Source organism: Crinia signifera, chromosome 11 (assembly GCF_055691185.1).
Source record: "Crinia signifera chromosome 11, ASM5569118v1, whole genome shotgun sequence".
Classification (NCBI taxonomy): Eukaryota; Metazoa; Chordata; class Amphibia; order Anura; family Myobatrachidae; genus Crinia; species Crinia signifera.
The window spans coordinates 38,919,219-38,935,031 of record NC_139227.1 but is presented as its reverse complement, the minus strand read 5'-3'; the positions used below and the strand labels follow the sequence as shown (position 1 = coordinate 38,935,031).

At 44.8% G+C, this 15,813-nt stretch overlaps 1 protein-coding gene across 2 annotated transcripts in view; it reads right to left on the bottom strand.

Annotated features, from left to right (window-relative positions):
• Nucleotides 1-15,813, bottom strand: part of WDR59 (WD repeat domain 59) — a 48,080-nt gene that overhangs the window by 20,849 nt on the left and 11,418 nt on the right. Inside the window, exons 9-19 of one of the 2 annotated variants that reach the window (XM_083164794.1) lie at nucleotides 13,397-13,474; nucleotides 12,579-12,735; nucleotides 11,877-11,956; nucleotides 10,980-11,100; nucleotides 9,283-9,410; nucleotides 8,547-8,711; nucleotides 7,384-7,479; nucleotides 6,999-7,155; nucleotides 6,843-6,912; nucleotides 716-869; nucleotides 208-264 (exon numbers count right to left, since the gene is read on the bottom strand). In XM_083164794.1, the coding sequence (XP_083020920.1) occupies nucleotides 208-264; nucleotides 716-869; nucleotides 6,843-6,912; nucleotides 6,999-7,155; nucleotides 7,384-7,479; nucleotides 8,547-8,711; nucleotides 9,283-9,410; nucleotides 10,980-11,100; nucleotides 11,877-11,956; nucleotides 12,579-12,735; nucleotides 13,397-13,474 (1,263 nt within the window). The remainder of the gene's footprint in view (nucleotides 1-207; nucleotides 265-715; nucleotides 870-6,842; nucleotides 6,913-6,998; nucleotides 7,156-7,383; nucleotides 7,480-8,546; nucleotides 8,712-9,282; nucleotides 9,411-10,979; nucleotides 11,101-11,876; nucleotides 11,957-12,578; nucleotides 12,736-13,396; nucleotides 13,475-15,813) is intronic. The other variant, XM_083164795.1, reaches the window with a different exon arrangement.

The following is a 15,813-nucleotide window of genomic DNA, read 5'->3' as shown; positions in this document are numbered from 1 at the left end:
ATCTGGAGTAGTAAAGGATTTACCGATCAATGTGATGTCTAGTCACATGCAACCAGGGACCTACTTTATCGTACGCGGAAAAGCTGGTGTGATGCCAAGGCTACCCGTAGAGGGGTAAACAGTCTGAAAATTTTATTCTTGGGGTCCCTGTGAAACCACAGAGGGGAGCAGGAAGCGGAGGTAGTTACTTAGCGGCTGGCACAGTACCGGGAAGTCGTTAATCACTTGGATGGACCAGCGCCGACGGGCAGACAGGGGGGGCGTCTGCATATCAGAAGAGAAAGAAAGCGAAGAGGAGAAAAAACAAGAGAGAAGAGGGAGGAAGAAAAAAAAAATCATCAAAAAAAATAGCTAGAAATTGTCTGATTGGCCACTGAGGCTTAATTCAGTCATTTCCCTGATGTTCTGGTGCAGAACCGAAATAAAAAAAATGCACCTGATCACTTTAGAACTCCGTAACCATGGTCATCAAACTCCGTCACTGTAGGATCATTGGCAAGGTGCCAAAATGTCACACGGTCACAAAGCACGCTGCGGTGGGAGTAACACATTGACTAGGAGGTAGAGTTCCTCTCTCGTTACAAGAGATAATTGACTTTATATCTTACCTCAGCTGCATAAGGTACTATCGCATGAACGTTATCACCCTCTTAAAGTACTTTGGTATGTAGTAAAAATGCTGTAATGATAAGACGCGGCACAGACAGCTACATACCCTTTCTTTGTAATAGAATGAGCTGATGGACACTTGTTCCTTCTCGTTCCGCGTTGGGCTCCCGCTGTACAGGCGCAGGTTCCCTTGAGCCTCTGTGCGGATTTTCATGGGTGCGAGTATCCCACTGTGATAGGCAGACAGGGCAGAGAGAGATCTGAAACAGAATGGGGATACAAAAGTGATTAGAAATTTCAAAGCCCAGTATTTGTCTGTGCACGTCTAACACGGCATCTTCCAAAATAGGAAACTTGTTTCTACGCAAAACGGAGGCCAGTGACACCAGAGTAATAAAGATCCAAGCCAGGCCTGGCTTGTGAAACTACAAGCCCCAGCATGCATTGCCACAGTTTTGATATAAGGGTATGCTAAAACTGTGGCAAAGCTTGCTGGGTTGTGTAGTTTCAGAGCAGCTGGAGAGCCGCCGGTTGGTCCAGTCGTGTTAAAGCTCTAGAACAGAAAGTGTTCATTTCATTCAGGAAAAAGCCTCCCGTCTTATTGCAAACACATGTAAAATAATTAGGAGGCCAAGGAGGACCTTGCCCCCTGATATCCGACAGAGCTGTATGCTGTATATGACAGCAGCCCAGGATGACTTTGGTAGGTTCAGCTAAACTGAATAAGATGGTCGTGCAATGCAGCTTCTAGGGCCATGGTGTCAAACTCATGGCCCTCCAGTTGTTGTGGTACTACACGTCCCAGCATGCCTTGACGCAGATTTTATATTGGATTGCTAAAATTGTGGCAGGGCATGCTGGGACGTGTAGTTCCACAGCAGCTGGAGGGCCATGAGTTGGACACTACTGTTCTAGGGTCAGATAACAACTACCCCCTACACAGAATAAGCAGCAATCAAGCATGCGGCTCCCTACAGGAAGATGCGGTTTTGCCCAAGTGCACTTTGCGAAAACAGCAATTTCACATCTGTAAAGGCTTCTGCAAACTGGGCCGTGAACTTACATTAGCAAAACGGACAGTGATTGACAGATGTATTTAGCCTGGCGAAGTAAAAAAGTAGTCGGTGAGAAGAGCCAATCAGCTCCTGACTTTTAAGGTACCAGCTGATTTTGAAAAATGTCAGGAGCTGATTGGCTGGTACGTGTTCACCGACTACTTAACACTTTGTCAGGCTTGATACACCTGCCAATGAATTTCTTGCAATCGTTCATTAGTGTAGCAAAATAATCTGTCCAGGCCGGCGCTCCTGTCTGGATGGCCACAATGTGAACCCATGGGTATCACAGAATGATAACAAGGGAAAGAAAAAGCTTTGTCGTGGTGTGGTGCACCAGCAAGAAATTTTAGACATAAAACGTAACTTTTATTCATTTATATTAAAGCAAGCGAAATATTTAAAAGAACACAAATAAACAAACACGTGGTGGGTAGTGTGTGTTAAAACTTAGCACGTGCGGATGTGCTCCACTTTTTTATATATATTTCAGTGGTTATGGGTTAGACAGCTCAGTCCAGCTTTATAATTCAACCTAGGGATTTATACAAAGCCTTTGAATAGATACTATTCTTATTATTTGTATTTTTGTTGCTATACCAGCAATTTCTGCAACATTGTATCATTGGATTCAAAGTCTGTTTGTAACGCATCTATTCCAAAAAATCTTTAATTGTATCTATCACCCAAGGTAGTAATTTTACACTAAGCTCTGTGTGTCATAGATCCTGTGGGTAAATAGAAATAAACTGTGCGCTCATGTGGGTGAGTGTTTAAGGGCAAATTATTAAATCTCAATACCCTTTTATGCATACAATTTCTGCAGTTTAAATAAATAAATAATTCACATACACCGGACCAAGGGCCTTATTTTGGTTCATTCTTTCTGACAAAATCCTTCTTAGATGGACAAAACCATGTGCACTGCAGGGGGGGCAGATGTAACATGTGCAGAGAGAATTAGATTTGGGTGAGTAATTTTGTTTCTGTGCAGGGAAAATACTGACTGCTTTATTTTACACTGCAATATAGATCTCACTTTGAAGTAAAACCCCACCCAAATCTAATTCTCTCTGCACATGTTACATCTGCCCCACCTGCAGTGCACATGGTTTTGCCCATCTAAGAAGGATTTTGTCAGAAAGAATGAACCAAAATAAGGCCCTAAGATAGGAATCCAGTGTTTCTGAGGTTAAATAAAGCCACTGCAGCAGGCTGCACTAATGGTAGCCTTAAACAGTGTTATTAACGGCAGGTAAGTATGCTATATTTCTCCCCACAGGGATAGACAGTGTTAATTAAATGATAGATATACAGGCTGGCATATCGCGCATAATAGCACGTGTGAGCAGGCAGAGCCCTGAAAAGGGCTGGAGCCGGAGTAGCTGTGGCCGTATGAGTATCAGTGAGTGGAAGCACGGAGGGCACAGCGGTGATCTGCGTCCGCACGGCTGAGATGCAGAGCGCGCGCTTTCGCTTAACCGCTTCTTCAAGGCAAGCCGTACTGACATGCCTGGGGGGTTTAAATTGAAGAGAATTCGCAGGAATTTGTCCAATAAGCTCTGTCTGGGTAATAGTTCCTCCGCTTCTCTGGAACATGATTTTTTGGACCTTCTGTCACTCCCGATTGGTATGGGATTGATGAGTGTGTCTTGAGTATGATTAATGAAAATAAGGTAATTAGTCCACATATATTATTGGATTATATAGGAATTAGCTAAATTCTTATGAAATCCTTTTAGAAATAAAACGTAAATGCAAAGTTATTTCTAAAAGGATTTCATAAGAATTTAGGGTACTTGTTTCCTAGCACGGCCACAATCGGGAGTAATCGTGTACCTTAAGTTAAGCTACACGATTAACGCGATGGACCCGATTTCCTTTGAAATCAGGTCCATTTGGCCGGCTAAGACAAAATATCGGGGGCATCGCGTCGGTCGGGACCATTAACAATGGTCCCGACGCGACCGACGCGATGCCCCCGATTTCCCCATAGGCTTCAATGTTAAAAAATATTTTAACATTGAAATCGTGTCGGGAAAGGTAAAATATCGGGGGCATCGCGTCGGTCGGGACCATTAACAATGGTCCCGACGCGATGCCCCCGATTTTTCCATAGGCTTCAATGTTAAAATATTTTTTAACATTGAAATCGTGAGAAAATGTGAAAAATGTGAAATGGGCCAATATGACCCATATCACATTATAGATGTCCCCGTCGTCACCCCACGATAGACGCCAACCCGAAGCGTGGCGAGCGCAGCGAGCCCGCGAGGGGCGGCGGTGCGCGTCCTCCGACCTTTTCATTCCCCTACTATCCACGTCGGCGTGGAGTTGAGAATAGAATAGTGTGGCGAGCGCAGCGAGCCACCGAGCCCGAAGCGTGGCGAGCGCAGCGAGCCCCGCGAGGGGACGCGTATAACTTCACAGGTATACGCGTGCGCTCGCCACGCTTCGGGCTCGGTGGCTCGCTGCGCTCGCCACACTATTCTATTCTCAACTCCACGCCGACGTGGATAGTAGGGGAATGAAAAGGTCGGAGGACGCGCACCGCCGCCCCTCACTGCGCTCGCCACGCTTCGGGTTGGCGTCTATCGTGGGGTGGGGTTTACGCCGTTAAATTTGGGGGGGTTGGGAATATTTTACATTGAATCCAATGTAAAATCGGGTCCCAGGGACCCGATTTACATTTCATTCAATCAAAAAATCGGGTCGGTCGCGTCGATCGCATCGCATGCGACCAAATCGCATGCGATGCGATCGACCCTATTTTTCCGACACGACCGCCCCGATGTAAATCGGTGTGGCCGTGCTAGGAAACAAGTACCGAATTTAGCTAATTCCCATATAATCCAATAATATATGTGGACTAATTACCTTCGTTTCATTAATCATACTCAGGACACACTTGTCAATCCCATAACCAACAGGAGTGACAGAAGGTCCAACAAATCATAATCCAGAGAAGCGGAGGAACTATTAGCCAGACGGAGCTTATTGGGTATTGAGATTTAATCATTTGCCCTTAAACACTCACCCACGTGAGCGCACAGTTTATTTCTATTTACCCACAGGATTTATGACACACAGAGCTTAGTGTCAAATTACTACCTTGGGTGATAGATACAACTAAAGATATTTTGGAATAGATGCGTTACAAACAGACTTTGAATCCAATGATACAATGTTGCAGAGATTGCTGTTATAGCAACACAAATACAAACAATAAGAATAGTATCTATTCAAAGGCTTTGTATAAATCCCTAGGTTGAATTATAAAGCTGGACTGAGCTGTCTGACCCATAACCACTGAAATATATATAACAAAGTGGAGAACACACGACACGTCCGCACGTGCTAAGTTTTAACACACACTACCCACCACTTGTTTGTTTATTTGTGTTCTTTTAAATATTTCGCTTGCTTTAATATAAATGAATAAAAGTTATGTTTTAGGTCTAAAATTTCTTGCTGGTGCACCACACCACAACAAAGCTTTTTCTTTCCCTTGTTCTCCTTGAATATATTGGTCAGTGGCAGGACACCCCTACAATTTATTTTTATATATGGTCATCAAAATAAATGAAATAAGGGGGCCGATTTAGTATACACTCATAACCTAAAATACACAGTCTTGTGCGATTGCATCCAATCCATATATCAGAATGATGCCTAGTGTTCCCAGTAGAACATGCAAGAATAGCCACAGGCACTGCATTTCCCAGAATGACTCTGCATTTGTTTCATTAGAGCAATGGCAAAGGACAGACATACTTAAGTCTTACATTGTATTCATGGGAAATTGCCAACTGAAAGTGCAGGATGAGCATTTTCTGACAGTAAGGTCATTAACAATTTCTTATCATTCCTAACAGCGGTTTACAGAACCAATTCACCTTTAGACATCATTGACAACTTATAGCATGAAGACGACGCAGGGGCAGAATCGTGCTGAATAACTTATTTACCAGTTACACTATAATTACAGTGAGTCAAAGTGCAATGTGTCAGAGTGTTTGTTGCATAAATTGGGGTGTAGTGTAGGATAGAGTGGGTGGCAGGACCCCGCACAGAGAGTTAGTTGGGACATGATCAATTAACAAGAATGGCTTGAAGGTGCCAACACTACCGGAGTTTCTTCAGCACCTTACGACCAGATTATACAGGATCATCTGTGAGGTTGGGTTACCATAACTAGTCAGCTGTTCGCAGCCCTGGGAAAACGCAATCTACGGTCAGATACGTAAATGATTCCACTAAGATGCGGTTTATTTATGGCCTAACTGAATTAGACCCTACTGCATCTGTATGCCAATACTGCTACAAGCACTTCCCTGGTGTCTGAATGCACCCACTTTGAGCATCTGAAGATGCTAAAAAACAGACTCATGCATCCTTAGATGCCACCGGCCATTGCACCAAGGTGACCTGCACCTGAAAGGTGCAGATTGTGTGCCAGGGTATGGCCTCCAATGTGAATGATTGAGTCTCAGTTCAAAATTACTTCCGCAACACACCCAGAAGACGGACCAACTGTGCGCGGGGACATAATCACTCATTGAGTGCGTCATTGGGTCCAACACATAATACGGCCCTTTGTGTTTAGAACACAACAGTTGTAAGCAGTTTAAAGTTTAAAACATAACAGTTGTAAGCCACTGTTCTAATGCTCAGAAAGTTGGCACAACAACAGGTAAGACGGCTGCTGTCCAATACACTTCTAGAGGCACCACTGACCTCACACACATCAATTACAGATCACGAAAGAGAAAGGGGTGGTTCCCCTCCAACGTTCTAGTACAGTGGTGCCCAACCCTGGTCCTCAAGTACCCCCAACAGTGCACGTTTTGCAGGTCTCCACACAGAATCACAGGTGAGATAATTAGCTCCACCTGTGATCTTTTAAAATGTGCCTAAATAATGAGTGCACCTGCCGTGTGACCTGGAAAACGTTCACTGTTGGGGGTACTTGAGGACCAGGGTTGGGAACCACTGTTCTAGTAGAAACCCCTCTAGTGCTAAGGAAAGCAAACCAATCCTCCTGCTATCCATTCCAGTGACTTCTGTTTACTGAATGACTGCAGAACAAAATGAAGCTGTGATAGACACATAAATCGGCTGAATGGTTTTAGAATTTTAGCAAAACCAGATGCGCCAAATTCTGTAAGGACGACTGACCTTGGAGTGGGTTCTGTGGGCGACACAGCTCTGTGCATGGTCATTGGCCGTGTGAAATACACCAGGTAACCTGGGGAGACAAGAGACAGCTTGGTATCATTCCATCTGCTATACCGTCTGCTCGGTTTCTCTTGTTGCCTCAGAGACCGCATTCACCTGCTCCACAGAAGCGGGCACCAGACGTCCGAGGAAATGGGATGTTGGCATCTTGGTAAGACCCGTAGGCATTGGTCACTCGGGCAAACGTTGGCAGTGGTGGGGTGACAGGGTTCTGCAGGGTGTAGGGATTGCTGGATGGACTGGACTCTTGGTTCTAGAAGGTGAAATGAGATGCGAGGTGGAAGGTGATAAGGCAGAAGACAATCCGCTCATAACTGTCATTTTTCAAATCCATACTAACTTCTCAATTAAGAGCCGATTGGCTGGTGCGTTATCACCTTCCACTTTATTACGTCTCCAGGCTTAATACATCTGATCCTGAGTATTTTAATCTCCCCTCCCCCAACAGGGCTTCCACCTTCACACATTCCCCACCTCTCACCACAAAGCTCTCCAGACAGGACACCAACTGTCGCAGGCAGGGCTCAAGGCAACTCTGATTGCGCTTCACTTTCTGTAGAGACGTGTCTCTCAAGATCTGGAACAGAAGCCATAAAACAAAGTATAATTACGCTACAGCATAGAAATGCTGACCAGAACCCCACCCACACACATACACACACACACACACACACACACACACACCTGCCTGGTGCAACCACATATGCATTGTTCGCAAGGGGGACCCTGCGCATGCGCACGGTGTAAGGTGTGCATGCTCCATTTCAAAATAATAGGCAGGGCTGTGAATTCAAAATTGTACGGTGTTACCATCAGTTATACCCCGTTCTCACTGCAGCCAAATTCCCGGGTCTAGCATGTAGACCCGGGAATTTTCCTTTTGACACAGGATTTTTGGCAGTGTGAACGGGTCGCATATCCTGATTTCATACACGGGTAAAAGCCTTCTTTTTACCCCCGTCTGAGATCCGGATATGCAGACATGGGTTGACCCGTTCACACTGCCGAAAAACCCGTGTTTAAAGGCAAATTCCCGGGTAGAACTTCTTCAGCCGGGAATTTTCCTTGCAGTGAGAACGGGGGTCCAGCGCGTCAGTCCCCGGCATTTTAATGCCGGGTAAAAGCCGTGTCTTTCTCACTCGCAGTGAGAACACGGCATTAGTGATCATTTTAGAACTCTGCACCTTTCAAAACCTGCGCAGTTCCTCTTCCCTGCCTGTGGTGTCGTTCTCTGATGTGGTGCTTCTACCACAGGTCTGGTCTGTATATCAGTGCTGAAATACAGATCCACACTGTGCTAGAAGCACAACAGAGACCAACACCCAAGGCAGAGACGAGGAACTGCACGGATTTTGGAAGATGGAGGGTTCTAGAATGACATTACATCAGGTAACCATATAGTGGAAGGAACAAGCCCATGGGGTGAAGAGAGCAGGAGCTAGGAGAGGGCTGGCTGTTACTAAACGGAGAAGAAGTGACATCACTGATGTGCAGAAAGTGGCAAGTGAGGTCACCAACACATACATTTCTCATAGGATGCTTTCTTAAAGACAGTGGTTCAGTCGCTGTCTCCAGTGCATACAAATAACGGGGGAGCTTTCAATTTACACATTTTAATCCATACACTTGCAGAGGTTTCCTTACTTTTAGCAGCTTCATTTTCATGGTGGATGTGATGGTTGTGGGAGGGACAAACTGGAAGGACGGAGCTGCGTTATTGGGATACTGAACTGGGAACATGACCAGCATCCGGACTCTGTGATTTCCGCAGTGCACGGACACAGTGCAGCTCCGATTCATGGCGTCCATCTGCAGGGGAGGAAGGAGGTTACTAACTGATCCAGAAGACTGGCCATCGGCTTTCACTGAACCCATGCCGTAATATTACTACGAGTACTGAGAACGTATAGCGCCAGAAGATAATCCGGCATGTCGGTAAACGGTAATGCTATCAGCTCATGCCTGCACTAACCGATTAATTAATGTTGCTTCGTAAGTAATTGGTCATGTCTATTTTATTGACAGTGAAAACGTACATTTTAGTCGCATACATCGTTTGAGCAAAAACGGAACAAATACTTGCAGAATAGTACAGATGCTAAACTCCCCAATCAATAAGCTGTGATTGCGATCCGACAATAGCAGGACTGGTTTATGTCGCCCCCTGTCTGCAGAGAAGCAGTTGTACAGCAGCCAGTGCATATCAGGACGTAGACAAACTGGCTGTTATGTTGCAGAGTCTGCTGGGATATGCAGATCCATTGCTGGTATAAATGGCCTTGATCCCAACCACACCACTGGAACAAGTCTCAGTGTGATATATATATTGAACAGAGGATGACAGAGTGTAAGCTCTCTGTAACCGGCACACCACACTCACCTCGATGTTGACGTTGCGGATATGGACATTTATCAAGGAGAACTCCTGCTGAAGGGTCTGAGGGAGACCGGGCTGCTCAGAGGTGCCCACCACTACCGGCGTTGATGGGGATTCTTCGGCAAATGCAACTGAACACAAAGATGGACAGGTTTACTACTTAACAATCTCATACACTGTTTGACTTTACATATATTAAAGCCTGACTTTTGAAGTCTGGACCACTATGTATTTGTTACTTTATTGCCCAACTCCCTAGAACAGATAAACTTTGTTTAAATAGATTGCATTACCACCCTTTTAATAAACATATGTTTTATAGCTGTTTAACAGAAGAGGTGTTCAACAATATTTGCCAAAATTGTAATGTCTTCCCGCATCACCCGGCCCCGCCTGTCCTTTCTTCCCGCATCACCCGGTCCCGCCTATCCTTTCTTCCCGCATCACCCGGCCCCGCCTGTCCTTTCTTCCCGCATCACCCGGCCCCGTCTGTCCTTTCTTCCCGCATCACCCGGCCCCGACTGTCTTTTCTTCCCGCATCACCCGGCCCCGACTGTCCTTTCTTCCCGCATCACCCGGCCCCAACTGTGCTTTATTCCCGCATCACCCGGCCCCGACTGTCCTTTCTTCCCGCATCACCCGGCCCCAACTGTGCTTTCTTCCCGCATCACCCGGCCCCAACTGTGCTTTCTTCCCGCATCACCCGGCCCCGTCTCTGTCCTTTCTTCCCGCATCACCTGGCCCGGTTTTTGATTTACCATCATGCTTGGCATCCCTTGACAATTATCTCTATGGTGCTTTATTAGTATTACTAGTGATACTTTCAGATAACAGCTGGGCAGCTCAGCCAATTCCAATACAGAAGAGTCACAAAGCACTTACAGAGGTAGATGATGCAGCAAGATAATTAAGTTGTAAGAACAATGTAAACCTTCTATTTAAAGAAAAAAGGGTTATAGAAAGCAGTAAGTTCTTCACTGAGCCGTAACAAGTTGGAACATCCTCGTAAACCTTTGAATGCTAGAGGATTGGTTACATGTGGTCAGTTACAGACATAGGTACATCTGCAGGACTGTTTTCTACTAGAGGACCTATTAATGTGAATGCACTCTTCTGTACACAAGATCAGACCCCCCCCCCCCCCCCCCCAACCAGCAAACACATACCACCACCCCCCCCACCCTTTCCACCAGCATCAGCGAGGGGTGAATGCATGGTTTAAATAAGATGTAGGGTTTTATATAACAAATAAATCAGACCACATAGATCTATATAGGTGACAATCTAGGACAGGAAAAGTATTTAGAATTTAAGGGGGGTATTCAATCCGGAACGCCCTGATAGTCGGAATCCTGGCCCTTTGACGGCTTCCAACAGTAATTCGACTATTGGTACTCAAAGTACCGACGGTTGAGTGGCAGAAAGTCCTGAAATCGGCTTTAAATTGTCAGAAAACGGTTGTGAATTCCACAATCCGCAGCCATTTCCAACAAAACAGATCCCAGTTTCGAAAATAGTCGGATCTGACACCATTAATGCTGTCGTAATGACAGCACTGCTGACGTTAAAGACAGCATTGGACATGGGAGTGCCGATACGTTCATGCAGGAAATCATGGCACGGAATGAATAAGGGGTAACTCTACAAAAGTTTCTAAAAAAAAATATATAGATCACACCAGGCTCCATGCCATCACCTACCCTCTTCTTCCGAGGGGATATGAATCTGCTCTTGAGGTTGAAGGGACTTCTCCTGCTCCGGCATCAGGGATAATCCATCCATCATCTCATCGACTGGGTCCATGATGTCATTAGCACAGAGCTAGAAGTGAGCATAGGGAGTGAGCATAGGGATCACACCACTGGAGATATTCAGCCAGTTCACACACCTACCGTCACCCATCTTGCATGATACACAGATATGGTTTCAATCAAGCAGAGCTTGTAACTTACTCCGCTGTCAGAGGGAGAGAACGTCACAGCCTAATAACTAGTATAAGAGGGGCACAAGCTTACTGTCTCGGCCAAGTGAGCGCTACAGGGACAAGTCCAAGGTCCGCAGGTTTGGATCTTTACCTCTGTTTCTGGAGCCCATTCCAACAAGTTACACAGACCGGATATTCCTTCTGCAGTGCCAACTTGTGCAGGAACATTAACAGCCTTACACTGCTAATTCTCATATCCCCTGTGACTGACGCAGACCTGTGTGAGACCCCTCTAGAATAGAACCTGACCGGTAATCCCTCTGTTCCCTATGTCCTTTCTACTACCCATTACAAAATGCTTGAACGGTGCATTTATATAGCAGGATTGAATGGCGACCTCTTCTTACACGGGGGTAAATGTATGACGCTTGGAGAAGTGGTATAAAGAATGTTATATGCCAGGTGATAATGCAGCAGCCAATCAGCTACAATATGTAAATTGAATTTATGGGGTTGATAACACTTCTCCAAGCTTCCAACATTTACCCCACAGTGGGAAACCATCAGACTACATGTGGCTATTGTACTCGGCTGCCACAGAGAACAGGTGACACGTAGCACCTCAGTGTGCCATGAACACTTTGCTAAATAAAGAGAAGGGCAATCATCATACCCTCTGTAGCTGGGCGTCCACCCTCCACATACGCAGCGTCTGGTCCCTCGACCAAGTCACCAATTGATAGTCCTTCAATCCTGAAAACACAAGAAGCTTCACTGAACAAACTGTATAGGAATAGACAGAAGACATAACTTGTGTGCTTTAATATAGCTAGAACATAGAACCTGTGTACCATCATAGGTCTCAGTGCTCTAGAGAGGTCTCTGCTAAGGAGAAGTGCCCCCAAGTGAGGCGGGAGGCAAACAAATCCCAATATGTGCCCTCAATCCCCTTAATGCTTCCCACTGACTACACCAAATGTGTACGTCTATCTCACCCAGGACGCCCATGCTCAGTGATGGAACACATGGCACAAATAGACCCGTGGGATTACACACGAGTGCATCACATGTTCATTGTGTGTCATATATGACCATCACTAAAGGTTATTTACCAGCATTGCTCAACATATGCAAATATGCACCAAAATCAAGGTGACCAATCAGCAGTTGGCTTTTATCTGGTTAGTGTGTGTTGCATAAAACCAAAAGTGCAATTGGTTATTGGTTTATCACATATGTGTAAAATGCGCTTTCCCTCTCCCCAAAATGCACTTTCGTAGCCCAGAACAACTGTCCTACGCCGATCATAATCCCTGTCCTCTCACCCTAGGAATGACCACTACCTACAATGGCTAATATATAAACATTCACCAACCTTCCTTTTGTTTCCTCCACTGGAACTCAAGCACCACATCATCATGTCCTACAAAGATGTGGACTGGGGAGTGTAGGTCGTAGATGTTCCAGAGCAGAAGGCTATTCTCTCTACGCAGCTGCGGGACCATGACTGTCACCAGGCCATTGCTAAAGGGCTTAAGGAGAAAATAAATGATCATTCATTTGCAAGTCTATGTACAATTCGAAGATACAGTTATAATGAAAGTTATAAAATATTCAAAGAAATGATCCCCACACCCCAAAAAAATATAAAGAAATATAATAATAATATATCAAGATATATGATGGATGGTACCAGGGTAAACTCAATCCCGACAACAGCCCATGAGATATGAAGGATGGTACCAGGGTGGCCTCACTACAACCAACAGCCCATGAGATATGAAGGATGGTACCAGGGTGGCCTCACTACAACCAATAGCCCATGAGATATGAAGGATGGTACCAGGGTGGCCTCACTTTTTTTATGCAGTTATATTATGCTTTATTGACTCTGTACAATTACTGTGCGGTTAGTAACAGCCCGGTGTCACTGATGCAGATTATTGGCATTTTGCAGCATCTGCAATGCAAATAAGATGTTAATTTGAAGAAAACAACACTAAGCTTCAGTGCATCTCTCTCTCGCCAGGCACCCGCGTGGCATACTGGTGCTAAGGGTATGAGGACATCTCTGTACCGCTCTTATGTACAAATACTGGTGATTGGGTCTATGCCATTCAAATGATGCTGGATAAAACGACTGACTACAAGAGAGATGGGCATCTGTATACCCAGCTTGAGGGTTGTACTTACCGTGTAACGTGCCTTCCACACAGGCACCTGACAGGCCAGGACACTTAGGTACTTCCGGGGCTGTCGGGAATCCCAGAACTGAATAAGGCAGGAAAATAGTTTTGTGGTGAATGTAAAAGGAACCGCACAGACGGCTATAAAGTAGCCTCTAATTGATAATAATAACAAATTAACCAATGTAATAAACTACTCACAACAATTTCTGTAGTTGTATATTGGTGGTGCGCCCAGCATTCAGTATGATAACTGAGGAAAAAAGGCTGTTGCCTGCAAGAAGGAAGGCGAAAGAAAAAAACGCTTTTTGGGCGCACTCTTGAAATCTTAGTTAATGTGGATAGTGATTGTTTTAAAATATAACTTTTATTACGACCTCTAAAATATATAGGCAGAATAAACAAAGAAAAATACAAAAAGAATGTATTTACATATACAGGCTCAAACGGCCTACTTCATGGTTTATCACACTTCAAACGCATAATGACGCAACAATTACAGAGGGAGGTGCAGTGAGCAAATTTGAAAGCAGAAGTGTTTTGTGTACAGCTTCACTAAGCAGATAACCGGACACACTCATGTGATATCCACCCAATAACATAGCACTATAGCTGACAAAGTTCTCCGAATCCCGTATACAAGTTGATGGGAAGGGCCAGAATATTACTCAGGAGGGAGACCCCCTGAGGAAACCCTGGTGTGGTATAAGGGAAGTGACAATCAGACAGCAGAAGCTCAGGAGTCGCCTTATGCAGGATCTGTTTCCATCCTTTATTCTAGATCTCTTTCTTTTTTTCCTGGTAAGGATTAAGACTAGAGAAGTGGCCGGCGAAGTAACGAGTCCCACAATTAATTGAAGGTCAAAACATAACCAAGAACAAACAGATTACCTTGGGACAATAAGTTAAAAAAATATTCGCCTTCTCCAAAACATGGTTGAAATACTAAATTGTTGCGTCATTATGATCACGTTTGAAGTGTGATAAACCATGAAGTAGGCCGTTTGAGCCTGAACACTGTATATGTAAATACATTTTGTATTTTTGTTTATTCTGTCTATATAATTTAGAAGTCGTAATAAAAGTTATATTTTAAAACAATCACTATCCACATTAACTAAGATTTCAAGAGTGCGCCCAAAAAGCGTTTTCTCTTTAGCCTGCCTTCTTGCAAGCAACCCCCTTTTTTACTCAGGAAAATAGTTTTCTAAGATTAGCTGCAGTGAGATTGTAAACTGGACATAATCAAGCGGCCTGATATTTATCAAAGAAACAAGTTGCTGGGTGTATTTGCAATTGTTTCACACTGTGGGGGTTATTCTGATTCACTCAGGAAGGCACAATCTCTCTCTAATGGACAAAACCATGTGCACTGCAGGTGGGGCTGATGTAACATGTGCAGAGAGAGTTAGATTTGGGTGGGCTGGTGTACTTCAAACTGATATCTATACTGCAGTGTAAAAATAAAGCAGTCAGTATTTACCATGCACAGAAACAATAAAACACCCAAATCTAACTCTCTCTGCACATCTTACATCAGCCCCACCTGCAGTGCACATGGTTTTGTCCATTAGAGAGTGATTGTGCCTTTCCCAGTGAATCAGAATAACCCCCACTGTTCTGTTGGAGACCCTGCTCTTCCCATATTTAACTCTCAGTCTGTGGCTTCCTGCTGCCTCCGTACCCCTTCTATCATGTGACTGCTCCTGCGAAAAATATTTCTGCCCTCACCAACACATCACTGGTCTCCTTATACACTCTGTGCTACGAGGAGCCTGCTCCTTCCACTATATAAAGCTATCAGCCTGCGCCCTTCTGCTGCCTCTTTTCCCATCCTCACATCATGTTACTGCACCGGTCACATGCAGCCCTGTGCTCACTGACATATCACTCATCTCCTGATATACTCTGTGCTGCTGGGGACCCTGATCCTCCCACTATATATCCCTCAGTCTGGTTTCCTGCCTCTCATCATGTCACTGGCCATGTCACATGCAGCCCTGTCCTCACTGACATCTCACTCATTCCCTGATATACTCTGTGCTGCTGGGGACCCTGCTCCTCCCACTATTACTCTCAGTATGTGGTTTTCTGCTGCCTCCATTCCCCTCTTTGCATCATGTCACTAACACATACATATACAGCCCTGTCCTCTCGTTAACAAAAAACAGAGTACATAGGGAGAGACTAACCTAGCAATAGAGGACAATTAAGCCCAATAACAACACTTTTATACATGAAGCCTGGAAATGTGCAGTTAGTTCTCTTTTGTGTTTACATCTTGACTTAAAGTTTATTTTTTCTTTAATTGCCAGATGATATTCAGTTGCTTCTAAGTGTAATCTTTCCGAAATAAATGAATAAATTATGATCAGCTACTAGCCAGTGTGTGTGTGTGTGTGTGTGTGTGTGTGTGTGTGTGTG